Source organism: Balaenoptera acutorostrata, chromosome 14 (assembly GCF_949987535.1).
Source record: "Balaenoptera acutorostrata chromosome 14, mBalAcu1.1, whole genome shotgun sequence".
In the NCBI taxonomy this organism is placed as follows: Eukaryota; Metazoa; Chordata; class Mammalia; order Artiodactyla; family Balaenopteridae; genus Balaenoptera; species Balaenoptera acutorostrata.
In genome coordinates this window covers 44,662,479-44,686,054 of record NC_080077.1, presented here as the reverse complement: position 1 = coordinate 44,686,054, position 23,576 = coordinate 44,662,479, and the positions used below count along the sequence as shown (strand labels likewise).

At 36.6% G+C, this 23,576-nt stretch overlaps 1 protein-coding gene and 1 long non-coding RNA gene across 2 annotated transcripts in view; one reads left to right on the top strand and one right to left on the bottom strand.

Moving 5' to 3' along the window:
- The window catches only part of RFX6 (regulatory factor X6), a 54,384-nt gene extending 40,539 nt beyond the window's left edge, over positions 1 to 13,845 (top strand). The window contains exons 11-19 of the mRNA XM_007190749.2: positions 2,044 to 2,203; positions 3,144 to 3,288; positions 4,607 to 4,716; positions 5,675 to 5,792; positions 7,253 to 7,375; positions 8,039 to 8,245; positions 9,356 to 9,868; positions 10,732 to 10,944; positions 13,326 to 13,845. Of these exons, the coding sequence (XP_007190811.1) occupies positions 2,044 to 2,203; positions 3,144 to 3,288; positions 4,607 to 4,716; positions 5,675 to 5,792; positions 7,253 to 7,375; positions 8,039 to 8,245; positions 9,356 to 9,868; positions 10,732 to 10,944; positions 13,326 to 13,501 (1,765 nt within the window). The 3' untranslated portion in view covers positions 13,502 to 13,845. The remainder of the gene's footprint in view (positions 1 to 2,043; positions 2,204 to 3,143; positions 3,289 to 4,606; positions 4,717 to 5,674; positions 5,793 to 7,252; positions 7,376 to 8,038; positions 8,246 to 9,355; positions 9,869 to 10,731; positions 10,945 to 13,325) is intronic.
- The window catches only part of LOC130704754 (uncharacterized), a 221,487-nt gene continuing 204,057 nt past the window's right edge, over positions 6,147 to 23,576 (bottom strand). The window contains exon 5 of the long non-coding RNA XR_009005222.1: positions 6,147 to 10,367. This is a non-coding gene — a long non-coding RNA (uncharacterized LOC130704754). The remainder of the gene's footprint in view (positions 10,368 to 23,576) is intronic.

The window sequence follows — 23,576 nt, the reverse complement described above, 5'->3', positions numbered from 1 at the left end:
TATTTATTATAACTTTGGTCTTAATTGCCAAAATCAAAAAGTAGCATAATGGAATTATCACCTTCTTTTAACAAAGGAATAAGATCTCAAATTGAAATGATGCCTGAAGATTTTTCACAAAGTCTTCCTATTGTTCTGATGTGAGAACAATAGGAACTTAAAATAAAAGCCAATTTTTAAAAAACGAATTCTAATAAAGTAATGAAATTTATTTTAGTATTTTGGGGCACAAATACATATAGGGCGGGCATAGTTGGTTCTCAATAAATACATGATGATTGATAGAACAATCTTTATTTTTGATTTACCTTTTCCTCTAGACTGGTTTATTTATTTAAATAATAATTGATATTGACCTGGTCAATAGTTTCTTTTAATTATTAATACGTTGTCTTTAAACATCTAGCCTGAGCTCTGAATTAGGTACACTTAACACTTCTGTGTCACAGCAAAATGGCTATGCTTACATAGTGACAGGCATTCAGCCGTGTAACAGTAATAATAGCTGACTTTTATTAAACACAGTGTGGGATTTGAGACTTACATAAATTATTTCACTTAGCCTGAGAAGTACTATTTATGTATTTATCTCTTAAGTATGCAAGTAGTTCATATTCATTTAGAAAATGAAAAACACCCATAAATGCATTTAAAAAATCACTCATCTAAAATAAAACTAAAAAAAATCACTCACTGTCTTACCACATTTTTAATGTCTTAGGTTATTATTGTATCTCACAGACTTTTTTCTAGGAATGTTAAAAATGGAATTATAGTACACATATTATTGCAGTATATACTATGAAAATCTTTCCATGTCAACAAATATAGATTAGCAATTTTTTGCTAAATTTGCTAAATTTTTAAATGATTAATTGCATAGAAATCCAGCATCCGAAAAATACTATACTTTATTTAACCAATTCCTTATCATTGAACAATTGGATTTTTTTAAAACAACTTGTCAGACTATTCTAAAGTAACTGTTATGATCCAAATTCACAAAGAGGAACCTGGGAGTACAAAGAAATTAATTTATTTGCCCAGAGTCAGCTGATTTTTAAGAAGCAGAACCTAGATTTTAATTGACGTCTGTTTAACTCCACACTCTGCCTGTGTTTTTCCTGTACCATGTCACTGCTCCCCAACATATGCCCCATCCTAAATATATTTAGATCTGTTTTGTTGAGATATAATATGTAGATTGTTGATGGATTTATAAATTTTTGTATGTTTTCATAATATATACACAACCAACCTTTGCAACTTCCTAAATGGGGTCCTCTAATTAGTATGTTTGTGGTAATTTTTGGTAATTTAGTATGTTTGTGGTAATTAGTTATATTTGGATTATAAGAATATGTTACTAGAAACAAATATTAAATACCTGAAATGGCATTATGATCCCTATGCGTGTCTCTCAGTAAGCCAAGATATGCAAAATCAAGTGCACACTTACCTTTTCCCAGAAATATTTTATAGAAAATGATTGAATTATGAATTAATATTAATAATAAATTATGTCTCATTGATCACTTTCTGCCTGCCAAGTTTTAACCTGAACACTTTCCATGAATTATTTCATGTAATCCTCATAATAATCCTGTGACATGGATACTATTCTTTCTTTTTTTTTAATTTTTTTTTTTCATGTGGACCACTTTTAAAGTCTTTATTGAACTTGTTACAATATTGCTTCTGTTTTATGTTTTGGTTTTTTGGCCGCGAGGCATGTGGGATCTTAGCTCCCCGACCAGGGATTGAACCCGCACCCCCTGCATTGGAAGGCGAAGTCTTAACCACTGGACTGCCAGGGAAGTCCCTGGATACTATTCTTATTCCTATTAACAGATGAGGAAATCGGACCTTCAGGAGACTGAGTATTTTGACCAAGATGATAAATGGCAGACCTAGGCTGACTTCAGTCATGTTCTTGGAATCAAAGAGTAATAATATACCTCCATTAAACTGCATTTATTTAATGCATTTTGAACTACTTAGCATTTAATACAGAGTTTTTTGTTCTTTGGGGTTTTTTTGTAGCTTATTAGCAGACATAAGAAATTTTGCTAAAAATTGGGAACAATGGGTTGTTTCATCCTTGGAAAATTTGCCAGAAGCTCTAACTGACAAGAAAATACCTATTGTGCGAAGATTTGTATCATCTCTGAAACGACAAACATCTTTCTTACATCTTGCACAGGTACGTTGGTAAGCCGAGGGTATTTGAGTCACCAAATCAAAAATGAATCATCTGATAGCAAAGATTGGGGAACTTTCAGAGATTGGAGACTAAGTAGACAGCAATTAAATGCAACATGAGATCCTAGAGTGAATGCTAGAACAGAAAAAGGACATTAGTGGGAAAACTGATGAAATTCGGTAGTTTAGTTAGTTTAGTTACTAATATTGTACCAGCGTTACTAGTATTGTACCTGATTTTGATAATATACAAAGGTTATGTAAGATGATGACATTAGGAGAAGCTGGATAGAGAGTATGTGAAAATACTCTGCACTACTTTTGCAACTTTTTTGTAAATTTTAAATTATTTCAAAATAGAAAGTAAAAAAAGAAAAAAAAAACTTTTGAATGAAACGTAAAATGTAAAACTCTTATTTGCCAGATGAATTCAATTAATAAATGAATCCAATTAATAAAATTAATAGGTTATGGGGAATGAGCCCGTGTGATGTTGTGAAAGCCACAACACATTTTAAACTACCTCTAATTTAGTTCTCTTAAATAGGGAGGAAAAAGTAATTCTTAAATTAGAGTTACATGTTTGTATATTGTTAAAATATACTTGCCCTCTCCTCAAATGATCCTTTGCTTTATGAAGGTTTCTAGCCCCCTAAATTTTGAAAGACTAGCTTGGGATAGTTCCAGATAAGAAATTTAACGTTGTGAAGTTCTTATTTTATGACCATGGGTAAAAAAAATTATTTTCTTATTCCAAAAATAGTTTTCAAACCTTTAACAGAGATGATCATGAATCTCAGCTACAGCTTTTAGTTTTAAAATAAAAAAAGAGTTATTTATGATACTCTTCTCTCAAGGAACTATTTCTCTAGAAGCTAAAATTTTCTTTCGATGGAGGATCAGTGATATAATTTAGTGTCTTTTTTACTTTCTTTATGGAGATTGCCAGACCAGCTCTCTTTGACCAGCATGTCGTGAATTCTATGGTATCTGACATTGAAAAGGTTGACTTGAATAGTATTGGATCTCAGGCCCTTCTCACCATTTCGGGCAGCACAGACACTGAATCTGATATCTACACTGAATGTAAGTCTTCTCTTTTTGTTTAGGGCAGGGTCTCCCAACCTCAGCACTACCGATGTCTTGGGCCGGATGCCTACCTGTTTGATAGGGCAGTGGGGCTGTCCTGTGTATTGAAGGGCGTTCAGCAGCATCCCTGGCCGCTCTCCCCTACATGCCAGCCTCCTCCGAGTTGTGACAACCAAATCTGTTTCCAGACATTCCCAAATGTCCCCTTGGACTACAAAATCATATCTGTTTGAGAAAGTCTGGTTTAGAGAAATACTTTTAATTTTAAAAAGTGTTCTCTATTTTAAAACAGTTGTACTTACTGATTGTGAAAAACCTGGAAAATATAGAAAATATTAAGAGGAAAATAAAAGTCATCTATAATCTCATTGCCTAGAAATAATCCAAATAGAAAAAACCTGGGAATAATCAAAACAGTTTTGAGTTTTGTGAGTTTTCTTCCAGTTTTATATTACATGCATACACATTTCCATGCGTTTTGCACTCTTGGCATCATATGGCATATAATGCATACCAAAATGATATCTCAATGCAATACTGTTTTTCAAAGCCGAAATGCCCTGCTTAGGTTTGGACAGTCTGACAGAATTTACCAAGCCAATACGTGTGACCAGACCACCAGGTTCCATTTCCCAGGGATAACAACCCACTATTTCTCCTATCGTTTCTCTCTGAAAACACCAAAAAATGCAGCCTCCTATAGGCTATAGCACACTGCTCTCTGGGGACAGTCCAACCTCAGTCCTGCTTTCTGTTTCTTAACATAAAATTATATTACCCTTTGGGATTCAGTAAACCTCAAACTCTTTAATAAAATGATAGTCCTTAACTGCCCCTTTAACTTTTACATGATAAAAGATTATTTATTTAAGTGGCTCAATTCTGCAGGGCAGAATTTAATTTTTGCTAAAGATAAAGGATATTTCAGAAAGCAGGAAATCAACAAGTCTAGCTTAGTTCAGTCATTAGGTTTCAACTAATCTGTTGCATTTAATGAAAGCACTGCATTCAAAATGAATAATCATCTCTACTGACAACAATTCTTCCCTAGTATATAGTATATAAACCTGCATTTCAATATATACCAAAACAGATACACTTATGATTAAAATTTTGAAGAGTAAAGAACTAAGGATTTTTTGTTAGTTTCCAGGATATGAAATTAATTTCTTTAACACATTTAATTTAATCTACCTGTCTTGCCCTTTTATTCTATAAAATTATTAATGATTTCTACTTTTAGGTTTCCTCTTGGGTTCAAAGTAGTGTGCAATATTCTGCTTTTTTTTTTTTTTTTTTCCTTTTTACATGGTAGATGACTCTATCACAGTGTTCCAAGAACTGAAAGATCTCCTTAAGAAGAATGCCACTGTGGAGGCTTTTATTGAATGGTTGGATACTGTGGTAGAGCAGAGAGTTATTAAGGTATTTTTCAATGACATATTCAGAAAATAAAATTTTGTTAATAGTAAATGCTAAACTGGCTGTAATTTCTTGAATGGCGGGGGGTGGTGATAGGCTGTGTGTAATAATGCTTTGAAAAGCTTTTGAAACCCTACCAATAAGGGAAGTCAAATATCAAGATTAGAAATATGGCAGATTTGAGAGCACTGGACACAGTTTCAATTCTATTTATCGTTTTTTGACAGACTACAAGACACTATTCCTTCCCTATCAGTCAATAAGTTCACAGCTGTGTAACATCAGTAGTGAAAGATAAACTTAGAAACTGGAAAGAGCTGGCCCTTTTCTTAAAAAGCACGTTTTCATAAAAGCTGACAGAAGATATGGTTTTAAGTATTTACATTTTTTAATTCCAGGAGCTCAGTATTTTGTGTTTTCATGTGGTTTCTTCAGCTCTTTCAGTTAACCTTCAAGTCATCCATCATGAAACAAGGCCATAAGAACAAATATATCCATCACCAGTTGGTGTTAGCCATTCCATATCAAGGAAACTAGTTATAGTGTAGGGACTTTTTTTCTCCTGGAAGGAAAACAGATTATCATTCAGGACCAGAGAAGTCAGAGTTAATCATTCACAGAAATATATAACCCTTCCTTCACACTTCACCTTCTGCTCTTTTTAAAGCTCTGTCAAAGGAAAATTAAGAGAGAAAATATTTTGTAAATTATTTCATTTCGTTGTCCAATTTATTAGGTAACAAAACCATATAGAATAAAGATCTATTAACCTGAAAAATGACGGCAAAGCCAGATGAAAATTAAAATCCCTAGACAAATCATTGTATTTGATAAAATAAATGGCATGCCCTGTCAATCTGTCCATTTGTCAGACAGTTTTTCTACCTCTTGATCTTATGTAGGAAGCATGTAATAATGAAATGACAGATTTTATAGTTTCATTTTGTTCCTTTACTTTTAGACCAGCAAACAAAATGGAAGATCATTAAAGAAGAGGGCTCAAGACTTTCTGCTAAAGTGGAGCTTTTTTGGTGCTCGAGTAATGCATAATCTCACCTTGAACAATGCATCTAGCTTTGGTATCTTATGTGCTTTATAAAACTCTTCTTAGATGAATTACATCATTCATTTCTCAGTCACATTTCCTATCAATTTTTAAACATGTGGCACTGTCACTCCTCAAATCGGACTCTTGAGCCGGTAGAGAATGGTTGGTTTTAGCCTGGGTTTTGTAGTCAGACCACTTGCAGAGTTAAATCCTAACACTGCTTCTCTTTGGCTTGGCTTAACCCAAGTTAGGCTGCTCATTGTGGAAATGGGAGAATATTTCTTTCATTGGGTTATATAGGCACTTGAGTGACGTGATATGTATAAAAATACATTGCCAGAACCTGGTAAACACAATAAATAGCAGCTATAACCAGTACACTCCATCAGTGCTTAGATAAATTTTATTTGTTAAACAAGCAAATAAACAATAATTAATACATTATTTTCCAAAGCCACTATTCATTGAAATATGGCAAATGTTTGCATCTTTTCCAGGAACCTGCCCTCATAGCTGTATTCCAAGAATCAAAGACCAGCTTAGAAGACATACTGTCATATGTTTTTGAACCATCTATCCTGATCTATACAACTTATGAAAAAATTGAGTCGTTAGCTTTTTCAGAAATTGAATACCTTCTTTTTCCTAAAATTTCTGAGATTCTTAGTTTGTAGTTATAATGCTATCTCCTGGACAGTACCTCCACATTTAGTAGTTGCATTCTGAGAATCCTCGCGTTATAAAATAGGTTACAATTAACTAAATTTGTTCATTTAATTTTTAACAGAATTAGATAAAATCAGTGAACTTGTATTGAGGGATGAACAAAATATATTGTCTATTATTTGAAATATGTTGCTTATATTTAAGGTTTCTTAAATTATACAATATTTAAACCTGACCTTATTATGAAAAAAGACTTTTGTTGGAAAATCTGTTGAATAGTTAAAAGAAGTTTAAGGTTTTCCAGGACATCTCCCACATGAAAATTACTTTTCTCCTTTTTTTTCAAATGAAAGAGCATTTTGTTTCAGGCTAGAAAGACATCTTCTTACTTGATACTTTTTTCAGACCATGTTGGCTATTGTCTAATTATTTAGTACAAAGTAAACAGAAATAGAGCAGAGTAGAGCTCATTCTCCCCAGGTTAAAGCTTATCACACTCCAATGTGTGCCCTCTTAAAGCATAAAGCATGTCTCACTTTCATCCGAATTTTCCTTTGATGTAATTAGTGGCCAAAGAGCTGGCAGGACAGTACACACAGTGAGCTGGGCAGGCGGTACACAAAAAGATTAGAGACCCAAGTTAAGCATGTTGGTCTTAGCAGGTCATTTAAAGTCCAACAAGTATTTGTTTATTTCAGTTGCTCCTTGTAAAGTGTTGCGAGATGGTCACAAAGATAACTTGACTTCTCTCTTTCTCCTTCCTTCTCTTTCTCTCCCTCATTTCATCTCACAATGCCCTCTCCCCATTCCCTATCCATAAACAAGGTTCTTTCCATTTGATCCGAATGCTTCTTGATGAATACATTCTGCTGGCCATGGAGACCCAGTTTAATAACGACAAAGAGCAGGAGTTACAGAATTTACTGGACAAGTACATGAAGAACTCAGGTAATTTAAAATGTATATCTTGTTTTGCATATTTCTTTGTTGAAATCTAAGTTCGAGAATTTGTAAGCCCACATGTTAAATGGATTTATAACAGTCTCAGATTTTACCCCCAAAATGTCACTACTAACACAGGATACTAACACTAAGAGAGCCCTATTTTTTCTTTCCTCCATTGGTATATAGAGTAGTCAAGGTACTTTACTGGAAACTCTGAAGAATACAAATCAATATTCTTAACTTCTGAGAACTTAGGTAAAATTGGAGAAGTGACGATAATACAAAAATAACTAGAATTTAAGACAGCACATATGGTATACCACCTTATAAATGGTGTAGAGATGAGTTCTATAGGAATTTAAAGAAAGAGGAACACAATATATTTGGGATGTGATGACTTGCATTTTGAAGGCTGTTCACTACAGAGTGGATTATTTAGTGCCCTGAAGAACACACCTACATCCACAAATATACAGTTAACAAAAACCAGCACCACTGCCAACACCAAAGATCTGCCAGTCTTATTTCCCATGGAAAACACTTCTCAGGAATTTCCAGATTTATGACACAACCTTAGAACATTTTCAGTTTTTCTTTTAACTTGGGCTTATCCACTACGAATGTGGCAATGATATTAGCTTTCCTATTTAAAAAAAATCTTTCCAGATGCAAGTAAAGCTGCCTTCACTGCTTCTCCGAGTTCATGCTTTCTGGCCAACCGTAATAAAGGGAGCACTGTTCCCAGCGATACCGTGAAGAATGAAAGCCATGTGGAAACAGCCTATCTTCCTCTATCATCCAGTCAACCTGGAGGCTTAACCTCTGCTCTGCACCCATTCCCAGCTGGGAATACAGACAACATGCCGCTCACTGGTAGGCTGTGAAACAACCCAGAAAACCACATAGGCTTCAGTATGTCTCACAGGAACCTATTCCTTTGTTTTCTTAAAGCTGGTAAACTCCAGGCATTTCAAGAATAAAAAGGCTTATCTTCACTGACTTATAACAAAGCTTTATAATATTTTTGTGATTTTCAACATTTGTCATTCACATTTTTATCAATACCATTTTTAAGATAGGTATCACATTTTAACATACTCTCTTAGTTATATCAGAGGTCCCAATAATTGGTTATTTTCACTTAGTGGAAGAAAAAAATAGATTAGGTGTTCACAAAATCATTAAAATACTTTGAAAGTCGAAAAATACGAGCTTCTTATTTATTTTTGGATTTTGAGGAGACTTTATTTCTCCTCCATTAAAAAGTAGATTCAGCTATTTTAGGATTACCATTACAATAATTTTCCTCTTTGGTCTAGGGTCCCGTTTCTGTCAATCTGAATGTTTATGGCTTAAACTAGCTACTAGATAATACTTTAAGTCTGCTTATTGCCTTATGTGTTCTTTGAAATCCTTCTATATACCTTACTTCATTGGACACACAGAATTTTAAACCTGGCATGGGTAGTTTAGGGGCATAATTCCACCAATGGAAAATTGGAGACCCAGGGATTTGGTGGCTTTCATAACTCATTGCTCATCAGTGGGGTCTGCATGAAGTTTTGAATTGACTGCTTTGAATCCATGGTCATTTTGACATTATTGCCCTTTTCTTTTACCCTAAACTTCAAACCATTTAGCCTTCAGCTTGTTTTTTAATTACAGAGAAATGTGAACAGCAGACCCCTTGCCCTTCCCAAGCTTGATCTCTAATCATCTTTATACCCACGGAAGGATGAAGCCATCCCAAGCTTTCCTCCATAGTCACTAACTCCAAAAGTTGCCACTGTTGTGGAATACACTGCTGTGATGATGCTTTTTAAACCTAGAGTTTTATAGGTCCCTAGTCCTGTTATTTTTGGAGGTTAGAAATGAACTAAGTTGGAAAAAAGGTATAGTAATAAATCGTGCGTAATTTTAAAAGATGTGAAGCCATCTATTTTTAATTTGCCACTAGTGAATGCTCTGGTAACTTTTTTCCAGGTCAAATGGAGCTTTCCCAGAGCTCTGGTCATCTGATGACACCACCCATTTCTCCCGCCATGGCGAGCCGAGGAAGCGTCATTAATCAGGGGCCAATGGCAGGGAGACCCCCGAGTGTGGGCCCAGTACTGTCAGCCCCACCACACTGCTCAGCATACTCAGAGCCTGTTTATCCTACTCTCCCTCAAGCCAACCATGACTTTTATGGGACCAACTCTAACTATCAGACTGTGTTTAGGGCACAGCCTCACACCCCACCAGGACTCTATCCTCATCGCCCCGAGCACAGTCGATGCATGGTCTGGAGTGAACAGCAGCTTTCTAGAGACTTCTTCAGTGGCAGCTGTGCTGGGTCCCCGTATAATTCTCGGCCATCTTCCAGCTATGGACCATCCCCACATGGCCAAGATTCACACAATATGCAGTTTTTAAATACAGGAAGCTTCAATTTCCTGAGCAACGCAGGAGCTGCCAGCTGCCAAGGAGCAACATTGCCACCTAATTCACCTAATGGTATTGACATTTTAAAAGAATTTTTCCTGGCTTTTGAGTTGGCAGTAAGGCAAAATCAGACATTGAGTTCTACCTCCGGTGAACAGCATGTCATCCCATGTAGAGCTTTCTCAAAATCATGGAATCTTAGATATTTGGAGCCAATTTCTGCCACATACAAACATATCCCTAATTCTTGTGACTTTATTAAAGTTGCCCTTCTAAATGCCCTGCATGATGCAAAAATATTATGTCAAACCATATGTTTGAGACCAACCTTAATAGCCCAAAAGAAGAATGTTCTGTCCTTTGAAAATTTAGTGAATAATGTTTCTTCCAGAGAACTAGCAGCAGATCTTAAAGATTAGGACCCAAGCAGTGCCTCCTGTTGAAGTACCTTGAGGTTACTGAGTTGGAAAAATCTGTGGACTTAGTCAGCCACCAAAGTAAGCTCTGTGTAGAGGCTGCTCAGATGCTCCTCTCCTCAATGTAGGCCAGTCCTTCTCCCAGAAACATGAATCTGTAAATAAAATTGGTATTTGACAAGTAATCTTTGTGAGAGGCTGATAGTGCCTTTTTTTTTTCTCCATAAGCATTGTAAGATCTTGTTAATTTAAATAAGGGAAATAATGAGAGAGGTGCTGTCTTACATCTCAAAATTGATAATACGATAATGCCTATGTATTTTTTAAAACAAAAAACAACATCATGAACCATATCCATATATAAGCACAAATCCAACCATATTGTAAATGTAGATGTAAATGTAATATTTACAGTATGATATCTCTAGGGCTCTATCCTACTACCTTGTCCTTTTTTTATCTTCCTGGAATATTACTTGTAATAAGTTAACTGTACATTCTCAACATTTTCTGTTGTAGGGTACTATGGAAGCAACATAAACTACCCAGAGTCTCACAGACTTGGATCGATGGTGAATCAACATGTTTCTGTCATCAGCAGTGTTCGCTCCCTGCCTCCCTATGGTGACATCCATGATCCGCTCAACATTTTAGATGATGGTAGTAGAAAGCAGACCAGCTCGTTTTATGCAGACACACCACCTGCAGTTGCATGTCGAACTCCTGTAGTAGGTAAATTATATTAACATTTCTTGAAAACATTCTTTAAAAGTTGTTAACCTCAGCTATGCACTGTTAACTGGGCACTCACGTTCCCACAGTTGGTTTATCACTTCGGATCTGAAGTTATGTTTCTGAATCTGTTAGTAAAAGCCTTGCCATTTCTCTATATACATGTCACCATGCAACCTACTGCTAGATCTGGTATTCTTTCCAAAACAAATCTCTGGAATCTATTATGCATGCAGAAAATTCATGTAACCTGTCAAATGCAGTCCAAAAATCTGTTAAGTTTTACAAGGGCAATAATGATATCTTTTTCTCACTTTCTCTTATTCACTGTTGGAAGCAGGGCCAGTGCCAAGAGCTGTCTTTGGACCCCATAATCTCCATCAGTATCCTAAAACCACTCCAAGTTTTAAAAAATGGTGACTTGTGATGAAGGTTACCATAACTTTCTCAATTGTGTGTAAAATGTGATTAGATACCTCTGTAGAAAATGTTGCTTTCTTATTCTATAACATACATTTTAAGTAAAAATGAACAAAACCGTATGTTTGCCATGAAGTCCCCTAGCTTCTTATTCCAGCCAGGTTGCTATCCCTAAGAAAATACGGCAACTTGTACTAGATGCGTCACCGACACCCAGCAGAGAGTCTGCCGCATAGTAGGAACTCATTACATCACTGAGTTGAAAAAAGGGGCAGAAACAAATGCATAGATTTAGTTTCTAAACCTGCTAATAAGGTATCACAGGGCAAGTATTATATCCATGTAAGTATCAAGGCCGAGTGTTAATGTTTATATGAGATGATTGAAATCTTCCAATGGAACTGATTTCAGATTAGCATAAGTAGAGGGCATTGACTCCCAAACAGAGCATAAGGGAAAACGAAATAAATTGCATCTCTCCTCACTCAATGTGTTTTTCCAGTAATTCAATAGGAAGCACTTCTTCCCTTCCTATGACCATCACAGACGCTCCCTGAGCAGAGTCTGCTATCATCTTATGCTATCTGCAGATGGTCATTGCTTCTGGGTTACTCTAATGAAGCAGAAAATTCCACTTCAGGAAGTTTCCTCACAGTGAGACTGAAATGTACAGAGTTGCTATTGTTACTATTAGTTCTGTTTACTTGTAGTGATGGTGGATGCTTTGATGAAACATAGTTTGGGTGTAGGACAGATTCTAAGCTTTAGTTGTCAGAACTGGCTTACAAGTAAATTGCAAAGAGCGCTTCAGGGTGAAAAGAGGGAATAGAGTAAGTGAATGAGTAGCACAAGGGGAGTTAGGACCTATAATTATATTTCCTTAATTATAAAGCCTGGTTTTTAGTGACAGAGATGATGGTACTTAGAAAAAGAAGAAAAACAGCACTGAGAAGGCAGGAACCAAAAATGCAGGAAAGGTAGTGCTAGTGAGCCAGTTAGTAAAAAATTTTGAGAACCTACTATTATGTGCCGAACCTCATTTTAGGTGTGAGGTTATGGTGGTAATCAGGTCAGAGTTCCTGCTTGTAAGAAGTTTACATTCCAGTAGGAAGAGATAAGGCAATGAAAATATAAACAAATGCATTAAAAAGATAATTTCAGTTACTCTCAGGTCAATTAAATAGGGTAAAATGACAAATAGTAATGGAGGAGCTGCTTTAGGTAAGGTAGCTCGGTGAGGATTCCTGAGGCAGAAATATTTGAGTTGCAAGTTGAGTGATAAGAAGGAGGCAATGATGTGAAGATCTGATGATGGAGTTCCAGGCAGAAGAAATGGCAAGTTGCATAGTTTCTGAAATGGGAACATTTTGGGAAAATTCAATGGGCAGAAAGAAGGCTCGTGTGTTTTGAGTACGGTGAATGAAGAGAGGGGAGTAAAATAAATCAGAAGGCAGAGACCAATTCATCTAGGGTGTTAGGAACCAGGGCAAGGAGCTTGGATTTTGTTCTAAGAGTAATGGGAAGTCATTGTAGCATTTGAGAAGAGGGACAATTTGATATACACATCAGCAAGATTATCCTGGTTGCTCTCTGCAGGGTGAGGGTCATGAGACTAGTTAGGAGGCTGCTGTGTTGGTCCAGGTAAGAGAAGATGGTGGTTTGAACTACAGTTGTGGAGGTGCAGCTGGAAAAAGGACGTAGACTGGGGATATATTTTGGTGATACAGTTGTCTGAATTTATGTTTGAAATTGAATTTTCTTTGTGAAATGTGTTGAAGGAAAATTTGTGGGAGAATAGCAGGGGGGAAAATGGAAGAAAAGATGAGCATTGCTCTGAGAAACCATACACACTCAAATTTAGTACAGATATATGTGCTCAATGCACAAGTCGTAAAGTGAGTGGCACAGAAAAAAGAAAATGTCAGTCAATTTTCAATTGCTGATTATATTTTCCCTTACAGCATCCAGCTTGCAAACCCCAATTCCTTCCTCCTCATCCCAGTGTATGTATGGAACTTCCAATCAATATCCAGCTCAAGAAACCCTGGACTCCCATGGAGCAAATGGTAGAGAAATGGCATCCTCTCTACCACCAATCAACACTGTGTTCATGGGAACAGCAGCTGGAGGCACTTAAACCAGCACTGTTGGGTAGGGGTTGAAACCTGAAAAGTCTCCAGCGCTCACATGCTATCTACTCAGACCGCCGTCAGAAAAAGAAAATGGAATATCCAGTGGCACGGTATTGTTTTTCAGGTCACTGGTGTAAAACTATGGACAACACCATAGTGAATGGAAATATTCGCAGAGTTTGCCTTGCACACAAGTTGTTTAGAATGTGGTCCCGTTATTAATCATAGTTTCAAACATTATCAAATGGAACCAGTGGAGCTTTGAAGATGCAGACATTTCAACTCTGAAGATTTAATATTTCACTTCTTAATTTATTGAAAATCTGTGTGCTGTTTCGCTTTTGGTTTTTAAAAAAGAGAAACATTTATTTAATGCTTTTAAAATACCTTTAATTTATTAGGATCTCAGAATCATTGTTTACTATCCCTTATTTGACAAAAAGTCAAATGTGTATGGCTACCTCCTATGGAAATGTTTACAAGATCAACACTTAATCCAATTCAGCCTCGACCAAAGTTGCTTGACTTTCAGTTTCTGTGCATTAGTATGATGATTTCTGTTACATAGCAGTGTTCCAATTCTATGTAACTGAATGGAGATTAAAAATGCTTTCCTTCTTTATTTAAAAAAGATAGGAAGAAATAAAGTATGGAAATATTTTTAAAGGCTTGGTTGTTCTCAGGGCTGGTTCTGTTTCTAAAGAATCCTGGGGATTTACAGGCAAAGCTCCCTTGTATATCAAATTAAAGAGTAAAGTTGGTTGGTCAAACAATAATTCTAGAACATTTGCATAACAGATCCATGCATATAAATATAAAGAAATTGTGATTTGTAGACTGTTTGAACTTCTGCAGATGTGGAAGCAGTCTTTAATTGAGAACTTTGCTTAGAAACTGAGAGTGAATGAGTGTTCAAGGGTCATCTGGATGCAAAAACAAACTCAGAAGTGAAAGATTCATTACATATAAACTAATACAATTTGATACACCATTTATCTAGCTCTGTTTCTTTTTCTTTTTCATATGTCTTAACTGAAAGGTCTGTTGTAAGACTCATGGCCTATAATGGGAAACTTCCATTAACTTTACAGGCTTCTCCTTTAGTCTTATGACAGGTCTTGTATTATTTGTATTAAGGATTGGGTTATACTGTAAGCCCCGGGTACATTATAAAAGGATCTGTAAGCCCCAAACACCCATTTTACATCATGATGTAATTTGGTAGAGACAAACTGTGGAATTGTTATTCAGCAAGCAATAAACAATTATCTGTGGACTTGTTGGAGTGTTGCTGCCATTTGCTCAGTAGTATGTAGTTTATGAGCTAATTAATTAGCAGAAATATTTTGCAACAATAACAAATCATGAGTAATAGGAAACTAAGTGTTCTATTCTTTGCTATGGTAATATCATAAGAGTGCAAAGGAAATGAAATTAATAAGGGCTTGGACTGAAGAAGAAAACAAAACAGCTTTAAGAAGTGATTGGACATAAATCTTAAAAATTGAGAACCAAATCTCCATTTTATGGTAATTAAGTATATATTCGGCATCTGTTTCATGTCCGACACAATGGAAAATACAAAGATGAAAAAGATGAAAAAAACACAAAGATGAAAAAGTGCCAATACCTTTAAAAAGTTTTGATATAATGATGAAGGGGTGATAGGATGTAGAAGCTCAACTGAAGATTTTTGAGTAAAAAGCAAGGTGAGGAAAAGATGTTTAGGGAACATCTAGCAGCAGTTGGAGGGAGGAGGTGGACTTGTTAGGAGAGGAATTAGCCTAAGAATGGGCCACTCTGAAGGCTGTTTCTTTCATCCAGATGCTCAGCGGATAAGTGCAGAGACTTATGGGGAAGAAGAGTGAATGAGGAGGGGAGAGAGAAAGAAGCACAAGCATCATTTTAAAGAAACATGAGGATCATTTCAAAGACTACATTGAAGGATTGGTGACTGACTAGATAGAAGAGGAAAAAAAGGAATATGTCACTAGCAGCTCTAAAGTTTTCCTTAACACTATTTGCAAAGTATTGCAGTGTAAATAGCTGACCCTATATTGGTACTCCCTCCTGCCCTTTTAAGGTGAGGGAAAATGATTGGAGCAGGAAGAAGTTCAGAAGACAAGTGAGCAGTGTCTGGGTTTCATGTGCATTGTAACAAGGTGCCAAATTTTGACGACAAGAAGACTAACTTGCTCTTTTCCCCAGGTAGTGAACTTGAGTTTATTGCTATTAGAGGTAGCACAGTATTTCTCAGTGCAGGCACCATTGGCTTTCAGGCAGGGCAGTTCTTTGTTTTGCAGGACTATTCTGCATATTGAACAAGATTTAGTATTCCTGGCCTCAACACTAGATACCAATGTACTCCCGACACAGCCTTGTGACAACCAGCATCCAAATGCCCCTGGAAAGGCAGTGCTATTCCAGCACGAATTGACGGTGACAGCATCTTTAATTTTACCAAAACGAGCTTGAGACATTTAATACCTTTCTGCCCATCAGCTACACTCATCGTTTAAGAATTGTTTCCTTCATGGATCTAAAACTTGGCTGCTTAAGGCATTTTCTGTTATTCTTTAGGTTAACTTTGATATAGTTAAGAGGATCTTGCCTAGGTTTTTATGTTTTTAAAAGTAAATAAATCATTCTTCAAGTAACTGTTAGAAGTTGTGGAGTATCAATTATAAAGAAGTGACCTGTTCAAGCTAATGCTTATGTGAATTGCAAAATTAAGGTTAAAATTTTTTAAATGCTAGGTTTATTATAACTCAATTCTTGGGGTACTATCTTTCAAATCTTACGGTATGGTGGTTACTAAATATAAAAGACATGAAAAATGAATGTTTCAATTAATTTGGTGGATTCTTAATACAATTCAGACACCAAGAGCCTATTTTGTAACAACTTGAAGAAAAACTAAAACCCAGCTACGTCATTAACCTAGAATCACAGATCAGAATGGATCTAGTTTATTTTCTTCTCTCCAGGTAGAATTGCACTAAGAAAAATTAGAGCTATCCTCAGTTGTATGTTCCCAAGTCCACTTTCAGGTCAGAAAGTGTTTTTTGTTTGTTTGTTTTTTAATAAACATCCAATTTTATTTACAAAGCATTAAAGCTTGAGCAAGAAGTACCCAAGTCTCATCTCATACAAAACTACAGAACATTAAAAAGCAAAACCCTGGGGAGTGGGGAGATGACAAAAGGGAAAAAGAGAATATGCATATATTGTACAAATTGAGAAAATCAAACTGAAATAGACAGAAGGTTTTAGGAGCTGAAAAACATTCCAAAAGCATAAATAATTATTAGGAACTGCTGCCAGAGACTCTTTGACAGGGCTGAAGTTGATTTTCTCAGTAGCCGGTTTAGGAGGTGGACAGAGCTTGACCAACCAAATGCTCAGGCAGAGGACACCCAGCTACTCTGCATGTGGAAATAAGGCAGAAACCTCTTGTATCACACAGTTTGCATACAGTACAGAGAGAAACAAAATGGAAATAATGCCTGCAAAACAAAAAACATGTCTAGTGACCCACCTACCAATCTCAACCACTGGTCTGATATGAAATAGGAAATGAAATTCACAAAATGAGCATCTGAGGAAACAGCAGTGGCATCTAAAAATATAGACATTTTGCCACTGAGTCAGGGAGACCTCTTGCTTCAACTACTGAATGTTTTGGTCCTAAAGATGGAATGGAAGAGGCTCTTGCTGATGTGGTCTACTTTGATTTCTATGCTAAAATCCAAAAGGTAATCAACTTGTTTGGCTACCTGTCGGAGCAACCACCAACTGACAGAGATTTCCCAATAAGCACAGTGTTTAACTCTCCTTTGAAAATACTGTGAAAATGATGGTCCAGATTAAGCACTTCCAGTCAGCTCAAAGCTCTACTCAAGAGAGGCTGGAGAGCTTCCTGCACACCTGGTTTCTTCACTGTGGATTTTCAGGGAATTCCAAACATCTAGTGTACACATCCATCCAATCTGCTACTTTTATACAAAGAACAGCAAAAGCAAAAATTAAAACTTTTTTTAAAAAAAGCTAAGCAACCTTTCACAGAAAGGAAGTGACTGGAAACATGTACGAAGGAAAAGGGGTGTTGATACAAGGAGGCGAAACACGATGACTGATGGGAAGGACAGATGTCCACGAGCAATGATAAAAATAATGTTGCTTGATTTTTTTATTTTAACTGTGTTGTCGCTGCTTTGATTTTGGATGGTTTTATTTTAGCCCTTGCATAGATTCCCCCACCCCCAGTAAAAAAGAAGCCTGCTGAGAGACACCTCAGTTTGTTTCCGTCTCTAGAAGCCAGTACAGGTAAAGCAATACAAACTACTGATGATTCTTTGCTGGAGACAAATGAACTAGCTATCTTCAAAAACCATGATTAATGAGAATGAACCAATAATGGAGGGAAACATGCAATGCAAAGAATACAAAGAAAAACCCTGACCCTATTATAGCTCAGCTTCTTGAGCAAAATGTTATAGTATGTTAAAAAAACAGGGGGCTTTTCTTATCTTTCTTCCAAGAAAGGGTTTTTTTTTAAAAAAAATAATTTAAGCTAAATTTCAATTACAGTTGTGAGGTAAAATCTTTCTCTTTGTTTCTGCTTTGAGAGAGAAGAGCCCATGGGACTCTCAAGGTTGCCCAGGTCAAAAGCTTATTTTGGAAACGGGGAGGGGGATATTTTTCATTGGCATGCGCCTAAAGAGGGCAGGTGCACTGGCATTTAGTGTCAGGACCAGGGGTGTGAATATCCTGCAGTGTGTGGGAGAGAGCTGAAGAACTGTCCCACTTCAAAAGCCAGTAACACTCTATGGAGAAATAGAGGTAGACCACAAGGCTGTGAGGGGATTGCCCCAAAACTTTGCCCAATAATGGCAACCTGTATTAAATGTGATTTAACTAATCAGATCATCTCTTCAGGAACTGTGACTGAGAAACTCACACACACAACCTAGAGAAACAAACAGGCAGAGGAGTAGGGCCAGAAGCAGAGAGAAAGAAAAGAAGGAGAGCTAGAAAGAAGCTGAGTTGGGAGAGGGGTCCAGCAGGCAGCAATGGGTGGGCCCCTCTAACGGGGTGCTGAGACAGCCCCAGAGCTGTGCCTGTGCCATCCTGACCAGTGAGGAACAATGTCAAATCCTCCTCTTTCCATTCAGATTTGCCCTGGGAGCCCTTGAAGGACATGGGCTCCGTTTAGCCATCCAGAGTAGAGCTGCTCTGACTACACCCCCAAGTCCACAACAGTATGTGTTTCCTCTTCTTCAGAAAAACATGATAAGCAATAAATTAGAGGCTCACTGATTATGTTTTTGGATCACTGATCTATGCTTATACAAATGCAGTCCACAAAAATAGGACAAAGAAAACTGCCAATCCTCGAAAATCAGCTCAGATGGTGCATTATCTCTCCCCTCACCTCTCACCCCCAAGAAAAAAGAGAAGGAAGGAAGGAAGGAGGGAAGGTGAAAAGAAAAGAAGGAAGGAGGGAGGGAGGGAGGAAAGGAAGGAAGGACAGATGGAAGGGAGGGAGGGAGGGAGGAAGGAAAGAAGGAAGGAAGGAAGGAAGGGAGGAAGGGAGGGAGGGAAGGAAGAATTCTTTGGTGGTCCAGTGGTTAATACTTCGCCTTCCAATGGGGTGTGGGTTCGATCCCTGGTGGGGGAGTTAAGATCCCACATGCTTCTCAGCCAAAAAAAAAACAAAACATAAAACAGAAGGAATATTGTAACAAATTCAATAAAGACTTTAAAAATGGTACACATCAAAAAAATCTTAAAGAAAACACTCCCGTTTACCATTGCAACAAAAAGAATAAAATATCTAGGAATAAACCTACCTAAGGAGACAAAAGACCTGTATGCAGAAAATTATAAGACACTGATGAAAGAAATTAAAGATGATACAAATAGATGGAGAGATATACCATGTTCCTGGATTGGAAGAATCAACATTGTGAAAATGACTCTACTACCCAAAGCAATCTACAGATTCAATGCAATCCCTATCAAACTACCACTGGCATTTTTCACAGAACTAGAACAAAAAATTTCACAATTTGTATGGAAACACAAAAGACCCCGAATAGCCAAAGCCATCTTGAGAACGAAAAATGGAGCTGGGGGAATCAGGCTCCCTGACTTCAGACTATATTACAAAGCTACAGTAATCAAGACAGTTTGGTACTGGCACAAAAACAGAAATATAGATCAATGGAACAGGATAGAAAGCCCAGAGATAAACCCACACACATATGGTCACCTTATCTTTGATAAAGGAGGCAAGCATATACAGTGGAGAAAAGACAGCCTCTTCAATAAGTGGTGCTGGGAAAATTGGACAGATATATGTAAAAGTATGAAATTAGAACACTCCCTGACACCATGCACAAAAATAAACTCAAAATGGATTAAAGACCTAAGTGTAAGGCCAGACACTATCAAACTCTTAGAGGAAAACATAGGCAGAACACTCTATGACATACATCACAGCAAGATTCTTTTTGACCCAGCTCCCAGAGAAATGGAAATAAGAACACAAATAAACAAATGGGACCTAATGAAACTTAAAAGCTTTTGCACAGCAAAGGAAACCATAAACAAGACCAAAAGACAACCCTCAGAATGGGAGAAAATATTTGCAAATGAAGCAACTGACAAAGGATTAATCTCCAAGATCTACAAGCAGCTCATGCAGCTCAATAACAAAAAAACGAACAACCCAATCCAAAAATGGGCAGAAGACCTAAATAGACATTTCTCCAAAGAAGATATACAGATTGCCAACAGACACATGAAAGAATGCTCAACATCATTAATCATTAGAGAAATGCAAATCAAAACTACAATGAGATATCATCTCACACCGATCAGAATGGCCATCATCAAAAAATCTAGAAACAATAAATGCTGGAGAGGGTGTGGAGGAAAGGGAACACTCTTGCACTGTTGGTGGGAATGTAAATTGATACAGCCACTATGAAGAACGGTATGGAGGTTCCTTAAAAAACTACAAATAGAACTACCATACGACCCAGCAATCCCACTACTGGGCATATACCCTGAGAAAACCATAGTTCAAAAAGAGTCATGTACCAAAATGTTCATTGCAGCACTATATACAATAGCCAGGACATGGAAGCAACCTAAGTGTCCATCGACAGATGAATGGATAAAGAAGATGTGGCACATATATACAATGGAATATTACTCAGCCATAAAAAGAAATGAAATGGAGGTATTTGTAATGAGGTGGATGGAGTTAAGAGTCTGTCATACAGAGTGAAGTAAGTCAGAAAGAGAAAAACAAATACAGTATGCTAACACATATATACGGAATCTAAGGGAAAAAAAAAAAAAAAAGGCCATGAAGAACCTAGTGGCAAGACGGGAATAAAGACACAGACCTACTAGAGAATGGACTGGAGGATATGGGGAGGGGGTGGTGGTGAGATGTGACAGGGTAAGAGAGTGTCATGGACATATATACACTACCAAATGTAAAATAGATAGCTAGTGGGAAGCAGCCACATAGCACAGGGAGATCAGCTCGGTGCTTCGTGACCACCTAGAGGGGTGGGATGGGGAGGGTGGGAGGGAGGGAGATGCAAGAGGGAAGAGATATGGGAACATATTGTATGTGTATAACTGATTCACTTTGTTATAAAGCAGAAGCTAACACACCATTTTAAGGCAATTATACTTCAATAAAGATGTTTAAAAAAAATCTTAAAAAAAGAGAGAAAGAAGAAAGAAAAGAAAGAAAGAAAGAAAGAAAGAAAGAGACTTTGAGATAAATGAATTCTGAAACCCAAATCCAAAGTTTCATCTTTTCAAAAAAGCAGGAGGCAAATGAGAGTATGTCCAAACTTCCTGGAAAGGGATATTACAGGTACTCAGATTTCTTTATAAACCTGAGTAAAAGGGAGTGAAATTAATTGTCATACAAGTCTCACAATAACAGCTATGAGCTCTTATAAGGCCTGGAGTAATAAACTGTTCATACGGTATTTTGAAGGCAGATTTACAATCCTAGGTGAGTTATAGAAATTTAAACAAAAACCTTCCAGAAAAGTAAACAATAATGATTATGGCATACGGGACATTTTGTGCTTTGGGAATGATAAGAAATGATGAATTTATATAAAAGGTCATTATACTATCTCACTCAATTATTGAATTCTAAATTAAATCCTTGAGTTTGTAAATGGCAGAGAACACAACCTGTCTGTTCCAAAAGCACACTGATTAAATGAAAAGAAAATAAATTTCAGTTACTCCTTGATTACAGGCATTAGCAATGGCTGGGAAAGATTGATAGTTTTAAGTAGACTCCAGTGAACAATCTATTCGCTAATTTTGAGATATCTGATTACAAAATAAGGTCTTATCTCTGTTCTGATTGGTAAAAAGGTCTTTGATTAGTTTTCTAATATCAAAATCTTATAAATAGTGTTTAATTTTTGTTGATATTGGCTACATAATACTATCGTAGAAATGTTTCCCATTTTAAAAATAGTCTATTTCCAGAATGAGCAAAATAATTTGGTGTTTTTGTAGAATCTAATCCAGTTGGAGACATCTCTGATTTTTCCCCAAATTTCTCTTCTAATGTCTATAATTTCAATCATATTCATGCAGATGTTTAGGAAGATAAAATTCACCACTCATTAACAGTAGTTTGACCTTTTTACTTATCAACAGCAGGGGTTCTAGTAAAAGCCTCTCTGCCCATTAAGTAGCATGGGAAGCTTTTTCTTTGTGTGTGTGTGTTTACTGTATTATTTATTACTCTGTAAAATAATAACAAAGCAACTCAATAATCAAAGAAAATTGAAGCATGAAGTGCGTAATACTGTTATATTTCTAAATAGCACAACAAACAACATAGATTCCTGTTCCTATTAAAAACTTTATCTCATTATTTACAAATATTTCATTTACTCTCAAGACTTAAAATTTACTTATTGCTTGAGTATTCTTAATGAAATGTCTTGGTAGTATTCTCAGGCTTGGTTAGGTTTGGTTAATGGGTTAATGTGTTGAAAGTGCCAAGAGATACTCCATTTTATCCCACATTTTAACAAATGTGTCGCTCACACTGGTGATAACAAGAACAGACAAGGTCCCTCCCTCATGGACCTTACACAACTGGTTACTGTTAAGAAGTAATTAGTTGAAATTGTGAAAAGAAGTGAAGGATCTCAGAGAAATTAAAACAAGAATCGAGCTCCTGGAGATGCATACTGGGCAAGGATAAGGTGGGAGACCTGGTCAGGGAAACTTCTTGAAATAAGTGATATACTGACACTGAGGAAAAAGCAGGAAGTAGGGGATATTGAGGAAGGAAGTTGTGGTGAGGGAGGGATGAGCAGGCAGGACAAGTTCAGGACAGGAATCCAGCACGTACGGAACCTATGACTGGAAGCAAAAGATGAAAAGAGGTGACAGAGCATGGAGGGCTTGGAAAAGTGGCCAGAATGAGTCTAGAAAGACCCTCGTGAGGCTTTCGTGATTGTGGTGACTTACTGATAAAACATGAGAAACTTATATAATTGTAAAGATCTATAAAGTATGAGAAGAGGCTGGTAAGAATGTCAAGCTGAGATGTTTATAAACTCTGAAATGCTAAAATATTTTCATCATGAGAACAGCATTGCTTTCTTAGAATCTGCTATTAAAAATAGCCTTTAAGCCCCTTTATGTGTTCCATGACAACACATAATTAAAGAAATTAATCTCATGGTTTTCTTTTTTGTTATTGGGATATATTTGACATATAACATTGTATTAGTTTTAGGTTTTGGTTTTCTTCATGAGGGTCTTAATTAAGGTCTCTTTTCAAAAATGATGATTTCAGCCAATAAAATAAGCTTTAATAGAACTCACTATTCTTTTTCCACAAATTCAGTCCCAGACTTCCTCCCTTGAACTGTCAGGGAAATATTTAAATATCATGGAAAAGAAAACTATGTTCATGCTTTTAAGTGGCATTTTTCTATATTGCTGACGTGTTTAATTTTAACCCTAAAGTTGAATGGAACTAAAGGTGAAGAGAAGGTGAAAACC